Consider the following 23,663-nt stretch of genomic DNA (forward strand, 5'->3'; position numbering starts at 1 on the left):
GGCAAAGAGAGTACAGGCGGGCGGGGAAGGCCTGGGACCCGGCTGATCCCGCCAGCACCGACGCGCTCCTGCTGTTGTGTTCATTCTCCCATCAGAAGTTTCATTCAACTCTTGCTCATTTAATTTTTATTCTGCTAGGCAGCCACCCGGTCCGCTCATTTCCTTTATATATTTTTCAAGCATCACCCTTTCAAGAAGGGTGGCCACACTCTCAAAAGAGTGTCCTGTCTCCTTTCTCTGCTTTCTCTCTCCTTAGCACAGTCCATGTGTTCTAAATCTTTTCATGTCTGCTATCCTCCTCAAGTTAAAGATCTATAAGCACAGGGGTCTTTGTCTTGTTCCATAGTCTATTTCCAGTGCCTGGCACATGATGAGAGTGATACAAATATTTGTCAAATTCATCCATTCATTCTAAGGTTATTGAACATCTAATATTTATTCACTTACTTCTTCTGTACATACATTTTACCAACACTGACTGGGCATATTGCCTTATATTCCTCAAACCAACAAATGACCCAGCAATTCTATTCCCAGAGTTCACCCAAGAAAAGTGAAAGCATATGTCCACCTAAAAACTTGGACAAGAATATTCATAGCGGCATTGTTCCTGACAGCCAAAAATGGAAACCCACAAATGTCCAACAGAAGGTGAAAGGACAAACAGTGTGTAGCGAACACCTGCTGTTAAATAACAAACGTCCGTGGAGTGCCTACTGCGCTAGGGCATGAACCTGCGCTTGAGGAGCCTTTCATTTGTGAAAAGATCTCGTGGACAATGAAAAGGTAGATGGGAAGTAGGTCATGAAAAGCCTGATAGCTCATGAGCAAGAGTTTGGGGCTTTCCCCAAAGGCAGTGGGAAACTGTTCTGTCTTCTTTGAACACTGTTCTCTTTTATACTGCCATACTTAGTTCCTAAGTCTGCCCAGTGTCTCACCCTGACCCTTCGCTCTGGCTGTTGTTAACAGACTGAAATTTCAGTCTATTTCAGAGCTCTCTCTACCTTTTCTCCCCTCCAATTTGCTGCCAACACTGCAGTGGATTTAATAGACCTCAAATACAGCCAGACCCAGTTTGGACTCTGCAGTGCTCGCAACATCCTCTGGCTCCATTCTTAAGATGGGAAAAATGTAAAAAGCTGCACCCAGTTGAAAGAATGTCAGTTGGAGCAGGGAATTAGGAAAAACACCAGTATGAAATGTACTGTAAATGATAAAACCACGTAAGTTGACCCCAAGTCTGAGATCCTTTATCCTCGCAAAGGGGTTCCATCTTTGGGCTGTCCTATAGATTAAGCAAAAAGATACTCTGCAGCTAGTTTTTTTTTTTTTTAAATCAGCTTTCCCAATAAATACTTTTCATATAGTAAAAATGTAAATGTACAGTTTGATGAATTTTGACAAACGTGTTAAATCATGTGTTCACTGCCGAATCACACTATAGAACTAGTGATCATTCCAAAAAGTTGTGACCCTTTTCATTTCATTTCCTCCCCCTACACCCAGCCCCTCGCAGCCACTGATCTGATTTCTGTCACTATAGTTTCGCCTTTTCTAGAAATGTCGTATAAGTAGAATGATATCATATGTAACGTTTCGTGTTTGGATTCTTTCACACAATGCCTTTGAGAGTCACCCATGATGTCACCCATACCAGAGGCCTCTTCCTTTTTGTTGCTGAGTTAGGATGCTGTTGTATGGGTGGATACATTGCGGTTTGTTCACCTGATCACGTTTGATTCACACTCGTGCTGTCTCCAGGTTGGGACTACTATGAATGAAACAGCCATGAACAGTCACATGCAGATCTCTGTGTGGCCCTATGTTTTTCTTGCAAAAAGACTTGGGAGTAGAATTGCTGGCTGTAGGGTAAGGGTATGTCTAACTTCGTAAGAACTGTCAAACTGTTTTCTAAAGTGGCTGCTCCATTTTGGACTCCCCACCCACTTGCACCCCAGCGATGTATGAGAGTTCGTGCTGTTCCAGATCCTCTTCAGCACTTAGTATTGGCAGTCTCCTTAATTTTAGCCATTCCAGTAGATCTATAGAAATATCCTATGGAGGTTTGAATTTGCATTTTCCCTTGACTAATGATATTGAGCATCTTTTCTTGTTCTTGGGTAAAGTGTCCATTCTAGATAGATTTGTGACTGAGACATATCAGATGGTCCTCAGAAGTCCCTGGGTAGCTGACATAGTATGGACTGATTAAGAAGTGGTGTTTATTTTCTTTGGGAATGGTTCAAGCCCCAGGGAGTTCGAGAATTAACCCCCATGCCCTGGATATAATTGGATTTCAGGGGAATTAAGGGACAGTCGGAGATGATACAAACTGCTTACTCTTTAAACAACGGTTCTTACCTTTTGGCGGGGAAGGAGGTCAGTATATGTGAAAGTAACACATAGATACAAAATTGGGCATGAGATTTCAGAGAAGGTCTTGCACTTCCCTTTCCATGATAACCTCTCTTGAAGTGCAGATCAAGGCCCAGGTGTGAGGAAGGAAGATGAATTTGTTGCCAGCTTATCCTGGGCTGAGAAAGGTGGGAATATTAAAAGTGGGAAACCTCCATCGAAAGCTCTTCCTGCATTTTTGTCCCTAACTGGAGAGTCTGTCCATTTGGAAAGAGCCACATTGGACACAAAATACCAAAACGCCTCTACAGGGCAAACAGGACCAAAGCTATTGGCTGAGTTGAATTTCTGACCCTTCCTCCCTCTTCTCAGTACAGACAGCACGGTTTACAATGAAAGGGAGACGACAACCATGGTCAAGAACCTGTCTGTCTCTCATTTCTTATCTCATCTGAGGGATTTTCTTAGGTGTTTGCAATACAGCCCAAGAAAGAGACTCATCCTCCCTCTCGGAGCCTCTCAGACTTTACAACGCCACAGGCAGCTTTACCAACATCTCTTCCACTCTCCAAAATTTAGAGAGGCAATTTTAGAGATCTCTGGTTGCCCACAGCTCACTTCCCATCTGAACTCATCTGAACTCATCTGTTTCTTCTGTATATTGTCTCCAAAAAGAAAACCTAAACTCTTATTTCCATCACCGTATGTACCACCAGCTAAGCCTCAGGGACTTGGGTATAGTATGATTCAGTGTCTTGAGCAATTCCTCTCCTGGGAAATCTTCCCTGGCGCCCCACCTGAAAGTGATTCCTCCTTTAGCTGAGCTCCTGCAGCACCTGACTCGCTCCTCAAACATGTTTACAGTGGAGGCGAACATAGGAGGTGAGTCCATGTCTCATCTTCCTTGTGAACAACTTGAAAAGAGTTTAGATTTTATTCATCTTTTTTCTCCTCTGAGTTATTTACTCGCAAATAATTTTAGCAATACTATTTTTTAAAGCTAAACCCAGCCTCACTGGGACGTGTTGCTCACATAAGGTCGGAAAAGACAGATCTGTGGCAAAAGCGATCTTTGGACTGACCTACTTTTGGTTAATCATTGACCTCGTGATCACCCCCCTCCTATCAGCTATTGCCTCTCAAACAAACGCAGGGAAATTTCTAGACAATTGCATTTGTTTTAACTGAGTAAGGAGAAAAGCAAAACCAGACAAAACAAAAGGGAGAGATTGTCAGAGCCCTGCTGAAATCCAAGCTGGGGTACAGCTAAGGATGTGCTGATCCAGCAACACTCCCTAATCTGCCTCCAGGGCGAGTCAGCTGAAAGGGGCTCATCCCCCGGAGAGGCTAATCCCGAAAGCTGTAGAGGCCCCACAGCTGAAGAACGCTGGCAAACAGGGGACCGTGAAAGCTCAAAGTGATATTGTTCAGAGAGAGGTCATAGAAGCAACGGGGAAGGGTCTTGGCTGTCTTAAGAGATCCCCCTGCTCCCTGTCACTTTGGGGGCCATCTACACAGCTCAGCCTTGGACAAGGCCCAGGTATTTGGCTGATTCCAAGGATGCAGATACTGAGTTGTTAGCTGGTTAAGGACTCAGTAACTAACACTTTAAGCAAAGCAACCAACAACGAGATGACTGATTCTGTAATAGTTATCAGCCAGCTGGTACTTTACACTGCACTAGGTGCTGGAGTGAGGAAAGGCAAAGGCAGTGGGAAGAGACCACACTAGTTGGTGAGACGTACAGGAGCCTGCCTCATGAGTCACTGCAAGAGAGAAAGCACGTGAAAATGTGAATGACTGCAGTCAAAATGGCAACTACGTAAAAGAAACAGGGGTGTGTGACCTCGAGGAAGGAACGTGAGCAGCCTGTCTGAGGACTTGGAAAGCTGCTGACAAGTGAGACCTGGCGCGGCGGGGCCACATAGCAATGGAAGAGGAGAACGTCGAGGAGGAAGACGGCAGGGTGGAGGATTCCGGGGAGAACGATCTGAGTCTCATGGGATTACAGAGGCCCCTGGGAGAATGAAGGAGGCCTAGAAGATTTTTTTCCAAAACACTATCATTTGGTCAGGCAAGTTGCCAGGCAAATACCCAATTGGCACTGGGAGAATTTTTTTGTTGGTTCTAGGAATCGGTGCATGGTTGCACTTATAACCCACATTTTGTTACTTGTAAAATAGACCCTTTTCCAGAAGATCTAATTATTTCATTTTCCAACAGGAAGCACCACGCATGACTTTTGGAAGTTACTTCCTTTGAAGTACTTCTGTTTTAAGTGATGTATTCCTGTTACCCCCATCCTTGTGAACCACGTGGGGCTCCTCCTTCCACCTCGGTCTTCCTCATTGGAACTGCTGTCTGATGATGTGCCCGGTCCTGAAGCTACAGTGCTGGGCGAGAGCAGGGAAGGGCGGATGGGTGGGTGGATGGACAGAGAGACAGAGGGAGAGATAGAGAAGGCGTCCACACAAAAGGAGCCTTTATTTGGGGTGAGTTGAGGGCGTCACGAGTACAGGCTGCGGATGGTGTGCACAGAGCTCTTCCAGCTGTCCTTCCAGCGCCGAGCCTCCTTCATCTGCGCCGAGTTGTCATCCTGGATCTTCTTCAACTCCTCTTCAAACAATGCTAGATATTTCTAGGAGCAAGGCAGCAGGAGGAGGCTACGTAAGGAGGGACTCCTGGATTCCGTGCACTAGAGAACACTATAACCTGACGGCAGGCACCTCTTAACCCACCCACCCCTCCACCCCCAGGCACTGGCAAGATTTCAGAAGTCATTTCTTATATATTTGCTCAACAACCATCAGGCAGGTGTGATTGTTTTCCTTGTTTTATAGATGGGGAAACTGAGACTCAGACTGAGCCTTACCAATACCAGGGTCAGCCTACCTCCGGGCAGAAAAAGGTTTCTCTCTGGACCAAAGGTCCACACATCTGTAGAGCTGACAGGCCCCGTAGGTGGCAGCTGGGTATAGCCTCTTCTTCACACAGGCCCCACGGGTGTCTAAGAGGCACTTGGCTTCCCACCCTACCTCTGCCATTCTGTAGTGGCCTACCGGGGGCACTTGCTTTAAGTCTCAGCGTCTTCATCGGTAACATAAGGACAACTCTACCTTCCTCGTGGGCTTGTTACAAGGACTCAGTGTGACACTCACATTGAGAACAGAAACTGTCAACTAGTCCACCCACCGCTGCCAGGGCCTCCATGCCTCTGACTAACCCCGTCCCCTTGCTTTGACTCACTGTTCCTCTGGGAAGCCATCCTTTCCACAGCCCCCCTGCCTGTGCAGGGTGTCCCTCTGCTGGGCTCCCACAGCAGCACCGGGGCCCACGCCATCAGACCCACGCCACCACTGGGACCGGACCTAACCAGCAGCTCTTGTCCTTGTGTATGGGAACGTCTACTGTCCTGAGGGTTGACACTGTGCTCTGGGGCACCCTGACCTGTGTCATCTGCTCCGTGGCCAGATGTCAGGCATGTGTGATGGGAAGCTCTCTCCTTCCCCAGCCAGCCAAACTGAGCTGCTCTGCACTCTCTCCAACATGCCTATCCTGACCCATCTCTCCGCTCACCAGGTAGACAGCATCTCGGGCTTCCACGGTGGCCAGGTGGCCCAGGGTTGTCTTGGTGGTGGTGATCGATGCCGTTTTCCGGAGCAGAATCTTGTTTTGGATGGTGACTTCAGTGGGTTTGATTCCAGGCCACTTCCTGGAACAAACACGCCTGTCACAGCCCCGCAGGCTTGGCTTCCCCATCCACAGAGCACCCACTAACCCTGGTGGAAAAGGTTAGCATTTCTTTTTTTTTTTGCTGGGTGTCACAGTAAAATTTATTTGTCTTTATGAGGTTAGCATTTCTTTAACTGTCTTAATTAAAAGAAAAAGCATTTCTTCAAGTTCTTTTTTGTATTTTCCTACTGTTTAAATCCATGCGAACAGACAGTCCTGGGTTCTGTGTGGGGAAGGGGAATGCCACACCTCTAGTTCTTCCCTATTTCTGGGCCTTAGTTTCCTCACCCGTCGGCCAGCCAGGCGCGGTCTCTGGTTCCCGGTCCACTGTTTCTACTGTGCTGTAAGAGCCACTGCTAGGAATGCAGCTGGGCAGATCACGGCCTTACTTCTTCCAGAGTCACATTCTTGGGACCCAGGGACAAGTGCTCTGATGGCTCTTGTCACACGTTCATAGTGCCATCAGCAACCCAGGAACGTGTCTCACACTCGGACAGGCCGCCTTTTCTTTGTGGCCCCTGTGCGGGGCCCACCAGCCACTGAGTTCTCAGTACGTGCCGGGCACTCAGACCTCATTTAACTTTCTCTTCATGATACTGTGTAAGGGGGCTGCTTTTCCCAGGGTACCAGGTCTGTTTTTCCACTGCACCGCCCCCAGCAAATACAGCCATTTGTGGTATTGCTCCTGTTCTTTGCTCTCACCTGCTCCCCCGTTCAATCAGGGGCTTCTCACTCTCTTCTTCCAGAGAGAGCCCGGCGAGTTTCCTCCGTATGAGGATTGATGTTTTCTGTTTTGGGGGCTCCATCCCTGGCAGGCAAGAAACAGGTTGCTGACTGTGGCCTCACCCACAGCCTGAGACCAAGGGGCCCACCGCCTGACATTACGTTTAGAGAAATGAGGGCTCACTCCCTCCTCCCCACGTGGAATCTCCTATGGGAGGCAGAGCCCCTCCCACAGAAAAGCCAACGGAATGCACCAGATATGCAGGCTGTAGTTTTAACTTTCCTTGTAATTCATGCTGAATTTCTCATTTTACTGTAATAAATACTTATTGTCTTTGTAAGAAAAAATTTGAGTAAAAATAATATATTTTAATTACTTAATGGGTTAGTGATAAATGGATAACATTTAAAATATGACTTGAGTCTTTCTATAGCTATAAAAGTAATATGCGCAGCATAAAAACTTGAACCATCACCTAACCTGGAAAGAGAAAAGGTTTGGTAAGTCTCTCATGGCCCCAGCCACCAGCGGTGGTCATTCTCAGCAGTCTGGTACCCATCTCCCAGGCACTGCCTCTCATCCTCTCCATCTCTCTCCATCTCTTTCACACAGATTCATTTGCATATATGTGAGCATGCGTGTTTTTGTGTGTGGGTTTTTTCACGGTACCATACATAAGTACTGTCAACTTGTGTTTCCACATAACAGTATTCCTTGCCGCCTTCCCACGTGAGCACACACAGGCCCACTAAACCCACTTTAATAGCTGAACAGTATTCATTGCACGTTTCAGCCATAATTTATCCATCCACCCCCGATACCTAGATATGAGCATTGTTTCCAATTCGTTGTGATTTTAATGCTGGGATGAATATGTTTTAAACTATATCCTTGAAAAATCATGCAACTACTTCTGGTGGATAAATCCCTAAGGTAAAAACTGCAAGGTCAAAGGTGTGCACATTAAGAATTTGGACGGGTAGCGACGAGCGTTCTCTAAGAGAGTGGCATCAATGTCGCACTTCTCCAAGGGTCTCTGTGGCCTTGGGCTTCCTCACATTCTCACCAGGGTTGGTTGCCGCTAAACTTGAAAGCCTTGCGAGGCTGTTGGGGAAAACCGATATCCTAATAATGTCCACATTTGCATTTTTCATCATCGATCAAGTCAAGCCTCTTTTGCACTTCCTGGCCATGGGAATGACTTCTCTTTTAGGCTGCACGTTTGTCTTTGGTCTCTCTTTACAAATTTGACCTGGTGGAGTTTTTTGTACCACAGGGATGTTAGGCCTTTCCCTGACCTTTAGGATGTTAGGAATATTTTTCTGATTTGTGATTTGTCTTTTCATCCTTTGACATTTTTCCTTATTTTTGTTCTGGCTGCAGAGAAGTGCCAGCCATTTCCGTTATGGTTTCTGGCTGTCATCTCATACTTAGGAAAACTGTCCCTGCCCCAAAATGATAAAAATATTCATTTTTAACATGTAATCTTTGGCCCATTTGGGATTTGCTTTTTTAATTTAAAAAAAGTTACTTTTAATGAAAACAAACAAAAATGCATCAGCCCCTTCAGGGGAGAATCTGTTTTCATTCTGGTGGAATTGGCGGGGAGCAGATCCCCTCCCCCCGCCCCAGGCCCATCAGCCTATGCCTTGCCAACCCCCGGGGCCAGGACACCAGGCGTCGGTGCCCCTTACTTGCAACCTGGACGTCATCGATGGTGACCACTTCATCCAGCTGCAGCAGGAACTTCTCGGTGAAGGTGGCCAAGCTGGCTATGAATAACCGGCCGCACTTCCTGGCACATTCCTGGGGGAAACAGGGGGAGCACGGTGCTGGCGGCAAAGGAACTTGCCTCTGAAAGAGGCTGAGAGAGGACTTGGGGAGCCAGCGAGTAGCGCAGGGCCAGAGCTGTGTGCCCGCCGTATACAAGTGAACTGGCACCTGGTCCTTAGCCAGGAGGCCTCTCCCAACAGGTGACTTGGCTTGAAGAGAGGAAATGATTCAGAAATGGCCAAGGGACAACTCACAAAAGAAGAAATGCAACTAGACATGGATCTTGGAAAAAAGTTCTCATTAGTCATTTTGTAATTAATTAATTTAGAAATCAAAAAACGCAAGTTAAGACAGCCAACAATGGCCATCTCCACCTATAAAACCTGCCTGCTTTCATCCCCCGATCTGGCCAGAGTGCTGGTACAAAGCTGCACTCAGTGCTGGTGATGGTGGGCTGTCAGCTGGGGGAGTCCCTTGGGGGCTCTGCAGCCCTCAGCCCTGGACTGGGGAGTCAACGGCACCACTGACCTCCAGCTTGTCCCTGGTTGCCGTACTCATGGTGTCCAAATCTTCCTGCCTTTTGTCTTCCACCAGACATAGAGACTCCATTTCTTGGAAATGGGCGGGGTGTCCAAGATTAAGATGGAGACTCTGGGCATTTTTATCCTTCAATCAAAAAAATCCAGAAGTCAGCAGGAATTTTGACCACACTGTCTTGAAGCCAAGACGAAAAAGTCACTGGCCTCTGTCCTCTGCAAATCGCAGCAATGGCCAGACTGACGTGTGCTCGGACCCGTGTGGGGGACGAGCCATAGGGGGCAGAGAAGGCAAGAGAGGGGTGTGGCTGCAGCCGACTCTGAGGGCAGGGCGAGGGTGGGCTGAGCATCTGTCCAGCATAATCAGGGCTTTGGTCCAAGGAAATAAACAGCATCCACATCCCACAGCTGCAAGGACCAGGCAGACAATCACTGTTGATCTCAGTGACAATGGCCACACAGAACCCAACTGACCCCCCCCCCCCCGCCCCTATAAGCCCAACAAGGCTTTTACTGAGTGACTCCTATGAAGAAGCTGTTGGCTCCACTCCCATTTCTCCACTGCCTTGTGTCCCTTAGTCCCCATCCAACACTCCCAAGCCTAGTCCATTGCCCTCCCTGGGACTCAGCTCTTTCTATGCCCTGCACCCATTTCTGAACTCCCAGGGCCCCTGGGCCTGGGGAGGAAGGACTGATCCTAGGACCCCCACCTTCTTTTTCTCCAGTTGCTTCTGACGATCCCAGAAGTGTTCCCGGATCTCTTTGGTGGAGGTGCAAAATTTTTTCCAGTTTTGCTCCTTGAAATTTTCCATCACCAGCCAACACACCTGGGGCAACAGCTCCTCAAATCTCCTCATCTGGGCTCGTAATTCTGTAGACATTGGGGTTGGGGGAGAGGATCAAGCAGAGCCAAACTGCTGTGGTGATCTCTCCAACAAAGGCCCAAAACGGTTTCCGAATGAGAAAGAGAAAAAGAAACACTTGGTGTTCAATGTGGTAATAGCTATTTCATCAAAAGGGGTCCTGTGGTCAAACTAGCATAGAAAATACTGACTTAAACAAGTTCAAAGGACTTCTCTTCTATACTCTGTAGGACATTTCAGCGCTTTAAATCCTCACCCTCGGGTATGTTTGCTGATTTCGGAAAGAGAGAGAGAGAGAGAAACATCAATGTGAGACAAACATCGATCAGCTGCCTGCCACAGGCGCCTCGACCAGAGATGCAGCCCTCAACCTAGGTGCGTGCCCTGACCGGGAATCAAACCTGCAATCACTTTTTTTTCTTTTTTTCTTTTTTCTTTTTGGTGTACAGGACTGCGGTCCAGCCAACTGAGTCACTGGGCCAGGGCTCAGTTCATTTAAAATACATCGTGCCTTTAAGCCGTTGTCTCGCCCATTATCTTGTGGAATATTGCCTCGACTCTAGTCTCCCCTCCCCCTTTGGGCTGACGCTAACTAGCTGCATGTTAGACCTGCTCTTCCCTCCAGGTCTCTTCACCTTTCTTCCCAACCTTCATCTGTTTTGCTGCGTTGCATTTTGGATATTTTCTGTGGATCTACCTTGTAGTTTATGGATTTCACCTTCACCAGTGAATAATCTGGTTGTAAAGCCATTTATAATTTTTTAAAATCCTCATCCAAGGATATATTTATTGATTCTAGAGAGAGAGGAAGGGGGAGAGACAGAGACAGAGAGAGAAACATCGATGTGAGAGAAACAGCCATCGGTCGCCTCCCATATGTGCCGGACCAGGGACCAAACCCCCAACCAGGTGTGCGCCCTGCCCGGGAATAGAACCTGCAGCCTTTTGGTGCACAGGACGATGCTCCAACCACCTGAGCACACCAGCCAGGCCAAGCCATTTATAATTTTTAAATTTCAAATATTTGTTTTTCCAATATAGGAGTTCTGTTTGGTTCTCTTTCATATATACTTGGTCATTTTAATAGTCTCTTGCTCCTTGCTCATTTTTCCAATTTCCTCTCCTAACTCTAATTCACCTGGGGAAATACCAAGCTAGAGGAACAAGACGCTGTCTGTAGTTCCAATTCCAGTCACTGCACAGTCACAGTAACACCAGCCGTGGCGGGCTGCTCGCCCTGTACAAGGCAGGTCTGTGCGAGCGGTTTAGTCCTCAGAAAAGCCTTGCCTAGTGGGTTTTGTCTTCCTTTCCAGTTTACAGACAAGGAAACTGAGGCCCACAGAGGTGAGGTGACTTGGTCAAGGTCATCCAGCGGGAAGATGGCAGCGCTGGGTCTGGACCCCAGGTCTGACTGCCCCCTCATCCTCTCCCTCTTCTGTCCACGCTGCCCCTGCACCAACACGGCAGGCCGACAATGGGCCCTCAGGCTCCCTGACTTACAGGAGGAACAATTAGGACTTACCACGGCACGAGACACACACGGCTGTGGACACAGGTGAAGAGGAACGTGGAGAAATGGACAAAAGCGGGGCAAGGGTCAAGTTTCTGCAACTCTTTTAATGTCATAATAATGAATGTCAATGGCAAGATGTATCCTACCTGCCTGTTTTCAGGCCCCTGTTCTCCAGGAGGCTGTGTCTATCCAGTTCATCACCCCAGCAGAAGCCAGGCGTACAGCAGGCAGCACAGTTACCACCGACACAGCAATTCCATTCCCAGTTACACACCCCGGAGAAATTAACACGTGCCCACACAAAAATGTGTACGTGAATGTTTTTAGCAGCAGTATTCACAGCATTTGAAATAGTCAAGTGTTCAGCAATGAATGAATGAACAAAATGAGGTACACGCAGACAATGGAGTATGAGTCAGCCATGAGAAGGAATGAAGTTCAGATACACGGTACAACACGGATGAACCATTAAGAACTACGCAAAAGGAGAGAGCCCAGTGACAGAACACCACATGCTAAATGATTCCATTCACGCAGAAGTCCAGACCAGGCAGCTCTAGAGAAGCAGAAAGTAGATTCATGGTTACGTAGGGCTGGGGAAGTGGTGGGGGCACAGGGTGTTCTAAACCCGACAGTGGGATGGTCGCACAGCTCTGTGAAGGTACCGAACCCACTGAATTGTTCACTTCAAGTGAGTGAATTCCATGTATGTGACTATCTCAGTAAAGCTGTCAAAGATACCTGTGCAATGAACAAAACAGTTTTAGTAATACAAATCGCCATATTTCTCATGCAAAAGAGACCTTTTGGAGGGGCCATTGTCACTTCCCCCAGTTAAATCTGATCAAGGTTTTCTCCCAATTCTAAGATGTCGACTTTTCATTAAGAGGCTCCTCTGCTTCACCTGGCGACCTTTAGGTCTGAAGGGTAACATCCAGGCCGTAAGGCCCAGGTCTAGCTCAGTCAGTGGGCCTGTGCCACACCTGGGGCCTGCCCCCGGCTGCCAGCACCCACCGATGAGGCAGGAGTTGTGGTACTCGTCCATCTGTGCCTGGTACTCCAGCATCTTCTTGCTGATGTTCTCCACACACTGTTCGAAGGTGTCGCACATGCAGTCAGGCCTGGTGATGGAGCGCTTCTCTTTGCGGTTGAACTCCTGTGAGAGAGGGTTGACAGAGTCTGGGCAAGGACGTTCACTGTGGGATTCTGGTCCAGGCTCCTGGCATCCTCCACCCTGCCCTCAAGACTTCCTGGCCTTCTCTCCTGCTGTCTCCTAAACTGGTGACCCTCTTCCTGCTTGTCAGTCCTTTTCACCACTGCCGGTGTCCCAGGGCTTTGAAAGGCACACGTGAGTGAATGGCAAAATTCTATTTATCCTTCAATACCAAAAAGGAACCTCCTTTCAATGACCAGATTGAGAACTTACTATGAAGTGCCAAGCTGGTTACTAGGCTGGGGCCACTAGTATGAATGATCTGAAGCTCCTGTTCTAAAGGATTTGCAGCTCAGTGGGAGGCAGGCAGAAAAATGCGTAGACATCCCTGTGTGGCATGTGCTGGAACAGGGTACTGAGCAGCTCATACTGGAGGACTCCCCAGGGGCCTGCTCGCACCGTCCCACCTGCCTCCCCACGGTGCTGCCATGCCTGTCACCCTCCAGCTGGGCGCTGGCCTCAGGGACAGAGATGGGCTTGTTCCTCTGGGCACGTGCAGTATCTGACATACAGGTAGTATCCACGAAATGTTTGGTGGCTGAATAAATGGATAAAGGAATGAATGAGGTTTAGCTGGGTAGCCATGGCCATGGGGGCCAAGAGGGGAATCCTTTTTCCTCAGTTTCACCCGCAGGACCATTCTCCGTGGAAGGCAGGAGGCAGAGGCCTCAGGGGACACTGGCCAGTGGCTGGCGGAGGGGCAGGCAGAGGGCTTGGGCTGCAGCTCTCACCTCCATGACATTCACCAGGTGTTCGCTGCTCTCCCAGAGGAGGGTCAGGATGACCCCTTTAAAGTCCCTGCAACACACACGAGACGGAGCCCTGAGAGGCCTGGCCTAGTCACACCAAACAATACGGACAAAACCAAAGGACAGAACCTTCTGAGGACTGGAGTCGGACATTCACGTGATGCCCAAGCACATGCCCACCTAATACTTTTGTCAAGTTCAACGCCTCTTGCGTGTGACAAGCTGGCTTTGGCCCCTTCCAAGGGTCTCTGCTTTCTTTTGGCCCCCTTTTAATTACGCACTGCTGCCCCGGGACCTTTGTACAGACTGATTCTTCTCCTGAGAGCACTGCTAATTTCCTCTCGGTCTCACCTGTTCCTGCTCTTCCCCCAATCCCGGCTCGGCGGCAATTTCCAACTGCCTCATTCCAAAGCTCCCAGAGTGGCCCTCGACCCTACGGCACTCCTCAGAGAGGGATTTGGGATTGATTTATGCGACTAGCTGATTAACCTCCATCTCTTGCAGCAGATGGAAGTTTTGGATTGTGTGTCTATTTTTCTTCACCATGGAACCCCCAGCCCCAGTGCCCAGCCCTACCCGTGCCTCCGTATTGGCTGAAAGAAGAAATAATGCTTTCTTATAAATATTAATCAAATGAGCAGGACTTCTTGTAGGACCAAACATTGTCCTTCTAATACCTCTGGCCTTTAGGTGGCTGTGAACACACCAGGGCTTGACTAGACAAATTTGCCCAGATCCCGTGGACACTCCTGTCCAGTTACACCAGCCGTCTCAATAGAGGGAAGGGAGGGACAGGTGTGGTAGAGCTGCGTAGAGCCGCAGGACACAACGTTTTCATGATTTCTACAAAACGTCACAGTGACTGTCATAAACACGGCATTGTTGGCCAGTTCCTGAAATATATGTATATAGGTCACATAATCCTTCGTTTTATAATTCTTTCATCATCATTAAGTTAAACTGAAAATATACGTAAAAACAAGACGGAAAAATGAGTGCCAACGTGTTATTGCATTTCCTTTTGCTGCTTTTAAAATGGGTTTGGAATTAGGTGCATGTGTATTTCCCAGGCTGCTCAACTTCCCTTGAACCAGAAGAGGGACTGACAAAGACTCTGTCCTTGATCAAACTTCAGTCGGGCTCAGCCCTTCCGAGCTCTCTTCAACTAGGGCTCACCCGTGGGCATGGTTGTTGGTCTGCCGGGTTCTGTTTCAGCAAGAATCCTGCTAAGTCAGCCGAGAGACAGCCCCCTACCCTTGATCACCCTGGCCTGCCATCAGCAAGAATCCTGTTAAGTAGGTTAAGCAAGAACCCCAATACTCTTGAATTTTCCATCCACTGACCCCCCTCACTCTGCACATGGGCTCTCCCTCCCCGCCATCCTTGTTATATTCAGAGTTGAGCCCTGTCTCTCCCCTAATGCGACAGTCTCGACACCTCAAGCAATAGTCCGGGATAAAATCGTCAGAATAATTTTTTCTGGAACACCTCCCACCTGCGGTGCCCGGGAGGGACCACCCCCACTCTCCCCAGATAAACCGGGCACGTCCACTGAATTCTATCCATACTGGTTCATCTCAGGCAAATACGGAGTGAACTTTCACTTCTTTGCATTCCAGGGAGCGTGTTTTCTCCCCGTGTTTGTTCCTGAGTTTATTTCCTCCTTTGGGAGTGGTCTCGTCAAATTCTCTTACCCTGCTAAGTGCTCAAGGTTTCCCTAGCAATTTGCTGGGGTGGGGCCAGAGGGGCCCAATTTTTAAACATCTTTTTCTTTGTTCTCCTTGTTTACCGTCATGGTGTCTTGGCTGGCGGCTATTATTGATAACACTTAACTGCATTTTAACCCACAGGAATTTCAAAATTTATTTGCCAAAATTTTCCGTCTTTTTCATTGTGATTTCCTCTAGTGCTTGCTTCTCAGTGTGGTGGTCCTGTATTTCTAAAGGGAGGCCTGTGTGCGACACTCAGGAACTCCCTGGGTCTTCTCCACAGCTCCAAGAGGAGGGTTCTCTCCCACCCACTGTGCCGAGGGGAAGACTGAAGTTGGGGAGAAGGCACTCGGCCGGGTCCCAACTTCCGGGGTAAAAGCATGGTGGGTCTGATTCTATTTTCTGAGCAATTAACCACTGTGTTACACCAGGGGAGTCTCCCCCCTTTCAGAGATTCAAGCAATTCTCAACTTATTTTTTTCTGTGTAGCCTTCAGCGATTGTTTTAATTGCTGAAGAGCTGTCGTGCCTCCACACCACGGACATCATCCATCCCACTGAGTCCCACGGAAGAATGAACCACTGACACCCACAACAACTTGAGTGAATTTTCTCAGAGGAGCCTCAAGAGCACTGTGGTGACTGCAAAAAGCCACTCCGAAAGGTCACTTACTGTTTGAGAACATTTATATGGCATTCCCAAAGTGACAACATTGTAGGGATGGAAACAGAGTAGTTGCTGCTCAGGGCTAGGGACGGGGGTGGGGGGCGTGGATGTGGCTATAAGGAGCATCAGGGGGAAGGCCTTGGTGGTGACTGAACGGTCCATTTTTTGCCCTGTGGTGATGGTTACCGTATTTTTCAGACTATAAGATGCACTCCCCCTTTCACCAACCCCACTGGCTCTGACCCCCTCCTTATTTGCCCCTCAACCGAATCAGGTTTAGTGCCCCAGACGGCAGGTTAAAATGGAGTTAAAGGAACAGGCACAGTCACTTACTCGGCCTGAGGAGGTGGCTTGTCCCAGAACACCTGGTACTTTCTGTCCATTTTGTTGGGTTTGGCGAACCGTGTGTTGCTGTGGGACAAAGGTGGGTCAGTGCTCTGGAGGCTGGGGACAGACACAGGCATGTCTGAGCCTGAGGGAGTCCCACCTGAGTTGGGAGACCTGCCTGCGGGCAACCTGATTCCCCGTTTGGGGCTGAATCCTTTGAGACACCTCCCTGCTCCTCATCAGTTCTGGAGACAACCGTACTGGGGGGATGAACCTCTGCTGCTAAACCCACCCAGGGCCACGGAGAAGGGGGCACGGGGGGGCAGGGCTCAGGCCTAAAAGTTTGTATCCTTGCTACCCTCTGGTGAGCACCCCCCCCCCCAAAAAAAAAACAGGTTGAGCCACACGTAGGGTTGCCAGATTTTCAAATACAAATACAATGTGCCCAGTGAAACTTGAATTTTGTATCGGCAACAAGTAATTTGTTTTAATGTAAGTATGTCTCATGGCATATTTGGTACATACTTATGCTAAAAATATTAGTATATTTAATTCACATTTAACTGGGCATCCTGAATTTTAGTCTGGCAGCCCTAGCAACATGGATTTCGTTTTGCAGCCTCTGAGACTGAATACACAAATAGACAATGGCTAGACCACATATGAACACAGAAGCCTGACCCCACGACCTGCAGCGACCTGCTGTGGGGCCAGCTCCTCATTACAACAAACAACTCGGGCAGCCAGCCTGTCGTCCGACTTGCAGGAAGCCAGTGGCTGTCCCAGGGACAATTCAGAAAGCTAAACAATAATGTCTGTAATAACTGGCCCCCAAATGACCAGGAATTGATTAGTAAGTGACAGCTTTCCCAAGTTTTGTCCCTGCTTCCCACTTAGGACTGACCAGACAAACCCAAATACGTTCCCCTAACCAATCACACAGGATGCCCCACTGCTGGCCTGCCCCACCCCCTTCCTGTGCCAACAGCGTCCAATCAGGCATGCCCAAAGCCCTCCCTCTTCTCCACTATAAAGCTTTCCTACTCCTCTGCCTGCCTTTGAGTCTCCACTAAAATGCAAGTGACGTAGTTGTCCCCCATGCTGGAGTGAGCTCTGAATAAATAGCCTTTGCTGTTGTCCTTTGGTTGGTCTTTGCTTATTTCCATGTTGCATATGACCTTACGAGGGATGCAAAGCAGTAGCTTCCTCACTGCTACTTCCTCGAACCCAAGAATTAAACCACATCAACGAAGGCTCACAGAAGCCCAGGAAAGTTGGCTCAGCCATGTGGCTTCTGTTATCAAAATCCACGTTGAGTGGTAGCCAGGGCTCATGTTCACGGGGCCCCGAGTCTGGTCACCCCAGCGGGGCACAGTGGGCAGAGCATGTGGCTGGAATGCAGAGGCCCAGGATCCCTCCTATGGCTCTGTGATGCCATCTGAGGAGACCCATCTCTAGGGTTCCTTGGTCTGATCAACACGATGTGTGTGGGAAGGTAGTGGGGCTTGGGTCCACCAGCCATCTCCATGGAACCTCTGAGCTCCCAGACAGGTTCTCTGGCTGGGAGGCCGGTGTGAGCCAGGTCACTCTGCAAGAATGACTGCAGATATGACCAAAGCCAGAGGCAGAGCCGGGCCCTCGCTGGGCCCCTTGGAGTCTCGGAGCTGTGGGCACAGGCAGCACATTCTGATGACGGACTCTGGTAAAGCAACAGGGTGATCTCCAGCCTCCTTTTAGGGAGACAGGGTAGGGTCAGGGAAGGGGAGATCCTGGGCAGCCCAGCATCCCTACCTCCCTGAAGAGGTGACATTGCCACTGGGCAAAGCCTTCGCAGAGTGTTCTCCCTGGTTCCGCTGTCGCTTCAAGCCTTTGGGTGACAATTGCCCAGAACAAGAGCAGAGGACCCCAGATGAGGATGGGCCGGGCAGCACCGTTGGCTTCCCCACCGCCACTGCCCCGAGACCCCCAGGCCTGCTGGCCTCTACCTGTCTGCGATCGAATTTTCTCAGAGGAGGGAACTGAGAATTTTAAGTCCTGAAGTCTGAAACCAAAGGAAGGGATGAGGCTTACCCAGGGGCCGTGAGGACAGCTCAAGCCAGGCGCTGGGCACCACCCCCAGTTAGCACATACCACCACGTAACTCCACCCTATCCTGAGCCCCATTTTAGAGGGGGAAACTGAGGTTCTGAGAGGAGACGTCCCTTGCTCGAGATCACAGGCTTTCAGGAGTGGGCTCCCATGGGAACCCAAGGTGTGGGGCCCCAAAGCCAGTTCCCGAAGGCTCAGGGCATGGGCCATGGAGGCAGGGCCCCATTGTGCACCCCAGGGCGACTCACTGAAGGATCTTCTTCACCACCTCTATAGCTGGGTCTTCAATCATGGGCTTCCCCATGCGGCTCGGATGGGCAAAGGACTCGGGGGTGACCCCATGTGTCTTGCCCTCCTCTTCCAGGGCTTCTGAAGACACTAGGATGTCACTCTCTATCTCCAGGTCGGTGAACACATTGTCCTGCAGGCCAGAGAGAAGGGCCCAAGTGCACAGGCCCAGTCTAGGTGCCAGGAGTCAGACAGGGTGGGTCCACACTCTGGCACCACTTTGCTCAGGTGCTGTGGCTGAAGGCCAGCTGCCTGACCTCTCTGAGCCTCTACTTTCCCTTCTATAAAACAGTAATGCTCCTATCTCTTTTAGAGGGCCATTCATGCATGCATGGTGTGCGTGCGTGCCAACCTTCAAAAATGTTTCCTGAATTCCTGTTCTCTGCAGGGCTCTGCCTGGTCCCGGGACATGGGGTGAGGAGTCCACACATGACCCTTGTCCTCATGGACCTTAAAGTCCAGTCAGAGAGACGGACATTTAATATGCACATCTACGAATAAACACTTGGTCACAATGGGGACCAGTACTGTAAAGGGAAACTTCCAGTGTCCTCTATGAGACGGAGGGTCACAGACCTGTAAGACTGGCCTGTGACCAACCGACAAGTGAATGAAAGCATGCGTGCATAAGCGAGTGGCCCGTTCCTCCTCGCGGTGGACCTTAGAGAAGGGGCCAAAGTGGCGGCCCACAGGGAGTGCTTGGTCAGGCGTTCCCTATTTTATTCTGCATCGTGACTCAGCAGTGGACTGTAAGAGGGAAGTGCCCCAGCTGGGCTCCTGAACCCCATCTTGTCAGGCATGGTAGGGGTGGTGCATTGGAGGTTAGTGTTGGTGGCACGGTGGGAAGAGCCTCCCACGGAAGGAAGGGCTGTTTGAAAACGTGGCAGTGGAAGGAGGTAGGGCCTGAGGGTGACCAGGGCAGTGCTCAGAGGTGCCGTTTATGTTGCCGTGGGTTCTGTGAGCCCCCCCATACCACCTGAAGTCGGCTGAGAGCCTCTGGTGTTCAAACCCAGGTGTGGGGGCTGTGGGGTCAGGGGGATAAGGTTCTTCCGCCCTCTTGGGCATATGGTTGAGGGGAGATGGTCCCTAAGATGGAGACCTCACTGGCCTCCTGGGGAAAGCTGAGGTGCCTCTGGGGCCAGGACACCCCGACCAGTCCAGGGGTGGGGGGGTGGCTCAGGGCAAAGGGACACCTCAGGGAGACCAGAGAAATGAGGAGGTCGTGGAGGGTGGACTGCAGAGGCTGCTGCGCAGGTCCAATGAAAGGGTCTGGGTTTTGCCCAGAGGGCAGGAGAGTGACACAATCAGACTGGCCTTTCCTAGGGTTTGGTCGGGCTGCGGCTCAGGGAGCGGATCATGGAGGGTGGTAGGAGGATAAGGGCAACCAGGTGGGCAAGAGACCAGGGTTGGATGAGGTGGTAGGGGTAGGTGAGGAGAAGCTGGTGGGTGCTCATGGGTGAGGGTGGGAAGGGAGAGGCCAAGAGGTGAGGCTGCCCTGAGAGCTGGTGGGCGAGGTGGGCCGAGGGCCCTGATGGGGGAAAGGAGGTGGTGCTAGCAGGTGAGGGGTCTCCTAAGAAACCAAAGTATGGAAGTGGCCCATTTTGGATTTGAACCCAGATCTGACCCACAGCCTGCGGTCTTTACAAGGCTCCCCAGTAGGCCTGCTGCCAGTAGGGATCTGGGAGGCCCTCTTCCCTTGGGCCTGCTGAGCCCTGCAGGTGTCCCTCACCCATTGCCGCCAGCCCATTCTGTTCCTTACAGCAAAATCCACTTGAGTTGTGGACACTCTGTCCATCCCACAGTTGAGGTATTGAATCCTCTGGTTCAGTTTTTCTTTCCAAGCTTGGACAGAGCCGCGGACATCTTCTGTGGTCACTACCTAGTGAGAACATGGAAGAAGAAAACCACAGGAAGCAGGCTGCAGGAGGGTGAGCTGATTCCATCCAAATCTCAGGAATGGGGGCTGGCTGCTGAGGATGCCTCTTGGTGTGATGGGCGCCCCTCACTTGCAGGGAGGGCCCGGGGGAGTGGGAACACTGTGCTGACTGTTAGGCTGCTCCACTGGGACAGTGGATCCTTCAGTTGATTGGCACCGCGAGTTCTATTCCTGGTTCTACAGGTGTGTTCTAGGCAAACGATTTAAGCATGCTTGACTTGCCTTGGCTGGTGTGGCTCAGTGGACTGAGCACCAGTCTGCTAACCAAAAGGTCACCAGTTCAATTCCCAATCTGGGCACATGCGTGGGTTGTGGGCCAGGTCCCTAGTTCAGGACTTGCAAGAGGCAACCAATAGTCATATCTCTAGCCCATTAACGTTTCTCTCTCTCTTTTGCCCTCCCTTTCCCTCTCTCTAAAAGTAAATAAATAAACCTTTTTTATAAAGTTTAAAAAAAATGAACATGCTTGACTCAGCCTCCTCATCTGTGTGCGGGGGACAAAGAACGCCCCCTAGGATTTCTGCTGGCTCTAACACTCTACATTCCGGAGGAAATGTTCGGCCCAAGATGGCAAGGGCACGCAGGAATGAAATGACCACGGCTTTTCCAGAGGGGTTCTAATGACAAGGTCAAGCACACGTGCCCCGGAGCAGCAATCCCGCTGACCACGCCCCACAGGTGTGCAGGAAAGCACTGTGAGGATGTTCACCTTTACCACTTCCCATGCCTCCCTCAGCAGTGCTCACGCGTGGCTCCCTGAATCATCCACTGACCTATTAGGTGACCCAGGCCAGGAAGCGCCTTGGCCTCTCTCACTTCCTTCGTTTCCAATACAATCTGAGGCCTGCCCATTCTCCCCTCCACTCAGCTCTGGAGTTGGAACATGTCTCTGCTGGCACCTTGTCCAGGCCACATATGATTTAGACATAAAAGGCCACTTCAATCCATAAAGTTGCTCAAAACTTCACTCCATGAAGACAACAAGTTGTTCTTTCTTTCTTTGCCTAATTCTGCAGCACATGGACTTGTGATGAGGTCAGTTATACCCAATTCTGAATCCCACTCTCAACCCCGCCTTTTCTGTGGTTCTTTCTTGTGCATGATCCTTGATTCCATTTGCTCCATATCCTCCCTTTCTTTCAGGACCCATCCTTTTACTCTTTTGTTCTAGTTTGTCCAATAAAAGCAAGCTAGTAGATCCAGAATCAGGAAGATTGCCAGCTACTATTTGAATGAGGAATGACTAATATGGGTTCCTATCATTAGGACATTTAATGTGCATTCATAAATATGCACATGCCAGCATTTGATAGCTGAAAAAGTCACTCATTCAGCTCCTGTGTCCATCAAATAATGAGTAAACATATATTCTCTCTGCCTCTGTCCCAGTACCCTGCCTCTCTCTGACCTACCTCCTGCCTTTCTGTTCCCAGAAGCCAGACAGCCCTCCTCAAAATGGCCCTGAGCTTGCGTCCCAGACAGTACCCACCCTGGTCCCCTCTGCCTTCACCGCGCATCCGATGCCTCTGTCTCGTCTCCTGATCACTGGTCTGCACAAGCGTCCAACTGGTGTCTCCCATTAACACAGGGCCATCTGCTCACCCAAGCTCATGCTTCCCCAACGTGGCCAGGAGGCTGTGCAAAGCCCTGGCACTCTGCCTAACACCATGACACCACCAGGGGAGCGGAGGTTGGGAGGTGGGAAAATGTGGGAGAGCAAATGTTTCTGCTCTGGAAAGGCAGAGCTGTCCCTAAAGGGCCCATTGTAGGGGTCACAGCAGATGGACCGGTTTTCCCTGCTCTGCGGGGGATGTGTAGAACCATCTGCACGAAAACGCAGAGGTCATGAGGGGCCCTGCAGGAAATGAGGACAACATGAGTGACGTGTGTTCTCCACCCTGCGCTTTGTGGCTGTTGGAACTTTTTCCAAGAAGCATGTGTTGCTATGCAAGAAAAAAAAAATAAGGATAGAAAAATAGATGTCCTCTATTGCTAATAACAATGGAACCTTAACTCAATCACTGAAATGGAAGAGAAAAAACTTTCTCACTGGACTTTAGCTGCCTGCCGGGGAGGTAATGGGGGCTGGGGGGAGTGCCTGGTTTCTCATCTCCTCCTTAATTCCATGGAATGAAACAGGGGTTAAGTAGGAAGGCTCAGAGGCCCCTCCGGTGCTGGAGAAATCTTGCCCATGGATGTGAGTTTATTCCCCGTTTATGATTCTAGCATGAAGCATCTTCACCACTCATAGCTTAGCGCTTCCTGAGCACGTACCTTTTTATCCCCCCTTGAGTTTCGATACATTTCTACTTTGCTTTGAAGCTGTTCCAGACAAGAATTTAATCCATCTGCTTGCGAATTGGACTTTGCCACCTAGAAAAACCAGAGGTTCCAAGATTTGTTTCTAGAATACCTGCTTTGATCAGGAAAATGTTCAGCAAAACATATTGTCTGAGAGATGAATTAAATACGGAAAAAAATGAAACCAGGAGGGGAAAATGCACAATCTTATCAAAAACCTGGGCAGTGTAAATTTAAGGGATTTAAAAAAATTATCAAGTAGATAAGGGTTCAAAATAAAATTGGTGACTCACAGAACTGGTTGAGGGGTAGGTACGTTTCTAGGAATTTGTCCATTTCTTGTAGGTTATCCAGCTGGTTGGCATATAATGGGTCAGAGTGGTCTCTTAAGAGCCTTTGCCCTTCTGTGGCATCAGTTGCAATGTCTTCTCGTTTATTTCTGATTTTATTTCAGTATCGTCTCTTTTTTTTCCTCAGTCTAGCTAAAGGTTTGTCAATTTTGTTTATCTCCAAACATCAGCGCTGAGCTTCACTCATCTTTCCTATTGTGTTTTCTAGTCTCTATTTTATTTATTTTTGATCTGGCCTTTATTTCCTTCATTCTGCTAACTTTGGGTATAGTTGGTTCTTTCTCTAGTTCCTTGAGGTGTACAGCTAGGTTGTTTATTTGACATCTTTGACTTGGATTCACATTTCAGCTACACCATTTAGGAGCTCTGTGTTCTTGACTAAGTCACTCTCTGCATGAGTCTCTCGGAAAAATGTGGGTTAAAAAACGTACTTGCTTTACACAGTTCCTGTGAGGACTCACACAGCTGATCAAAATAAGTCGGTCTGCCGGGTGCATGGTGCATAAGAACACAGCGAACATTAGAAGCCACGACATGTTA

General features: G+C 49.4%; 1 protein-coding gene across 4 annotated transcripts in view; it reads right to left on the reverse strand.

Annotated features, from left to right (window-relative positions):
• Positions 1-4,512: 4,512 nt before the first annotated feature.
• Positions 4,513-23,663, reverse strand: part of CCDC180 (coiled-coil domain containing 180) — a 50,563-nt gene continuing 31,412 nt past the window's right edge. The window contains exons 25-38 of one of the 4 annotated variants that reach the window (XM_045195131.2): positions 22,747-22,845; positions 20,296-20,415; positions 18,497-18,669; positions 18,146-18,201; positions 17,952-18,027; positions 16,167-16,244; positions 13,441-13,507; positions 12,511-12,652; positions 9,831-9,991; positions 9,113-9,250; positions 8,506-8,617; positions 6,790-6,895; positions 5,932-6,067; positions 4,513-4,993 (exon numbers count right to left, since the gene is read on the reverse strand). In XM_045195131.2, coding sequence (XP_045051066.2) covers positions 4,862-4,993; positions 5,932-6,067; positions 6,790-6,895; positions 8,506-8,617; positions 9,113-9,250; positions 9,831-9,991; positions 12,511-12,652; positions 13,441-13,507; positions 16,167-16,244; positions 17,952-18,027; positions 18,146-18,201; positions 18,497-18,669; positions 20,296-20,415; positions 22,747-22,845 — 1,596 coding nt within the window. In that variant the 3' untranslated portion in view covers positions 4,513-4,861. Of the gene's footprint in view, positions 4,994-5,931; positions 6,068-6,789; positions 6,896-8,505; positions 8,618-9,112; positions 9,251-9,830; positions 9,992-12,510; positions 12,653-13,440; positions 13,508-16,166; positions 16,278-17,951; positions 18,028-18,145; positions 18,202-18,496; positions 18,670-20,295; positions 20,416-22,746; positions 22,846-23,663 lie in introns of all 4 variants that reach the window. The other 3 variants (XM_045195130.2, XM_045195132.2, XM_045195133.2) reach the window with 3 other exon arrangements.

The sequence above is a fragment of the Desmodus rotundus genome, chromosome 1 (assembly GCF_022682495.2).
Source record: "Desmodus rotundus isolate HL8 chromosome 1, HLdesRot8A.1, whole genome shotgun sequence".
Classification (NCBI taxonomy): Eukaryota; Metazoa; Chordata; class Mammalia; order Chiroptera; family Phyllostomidae; genus Desmodus; species Desmodus rotundus.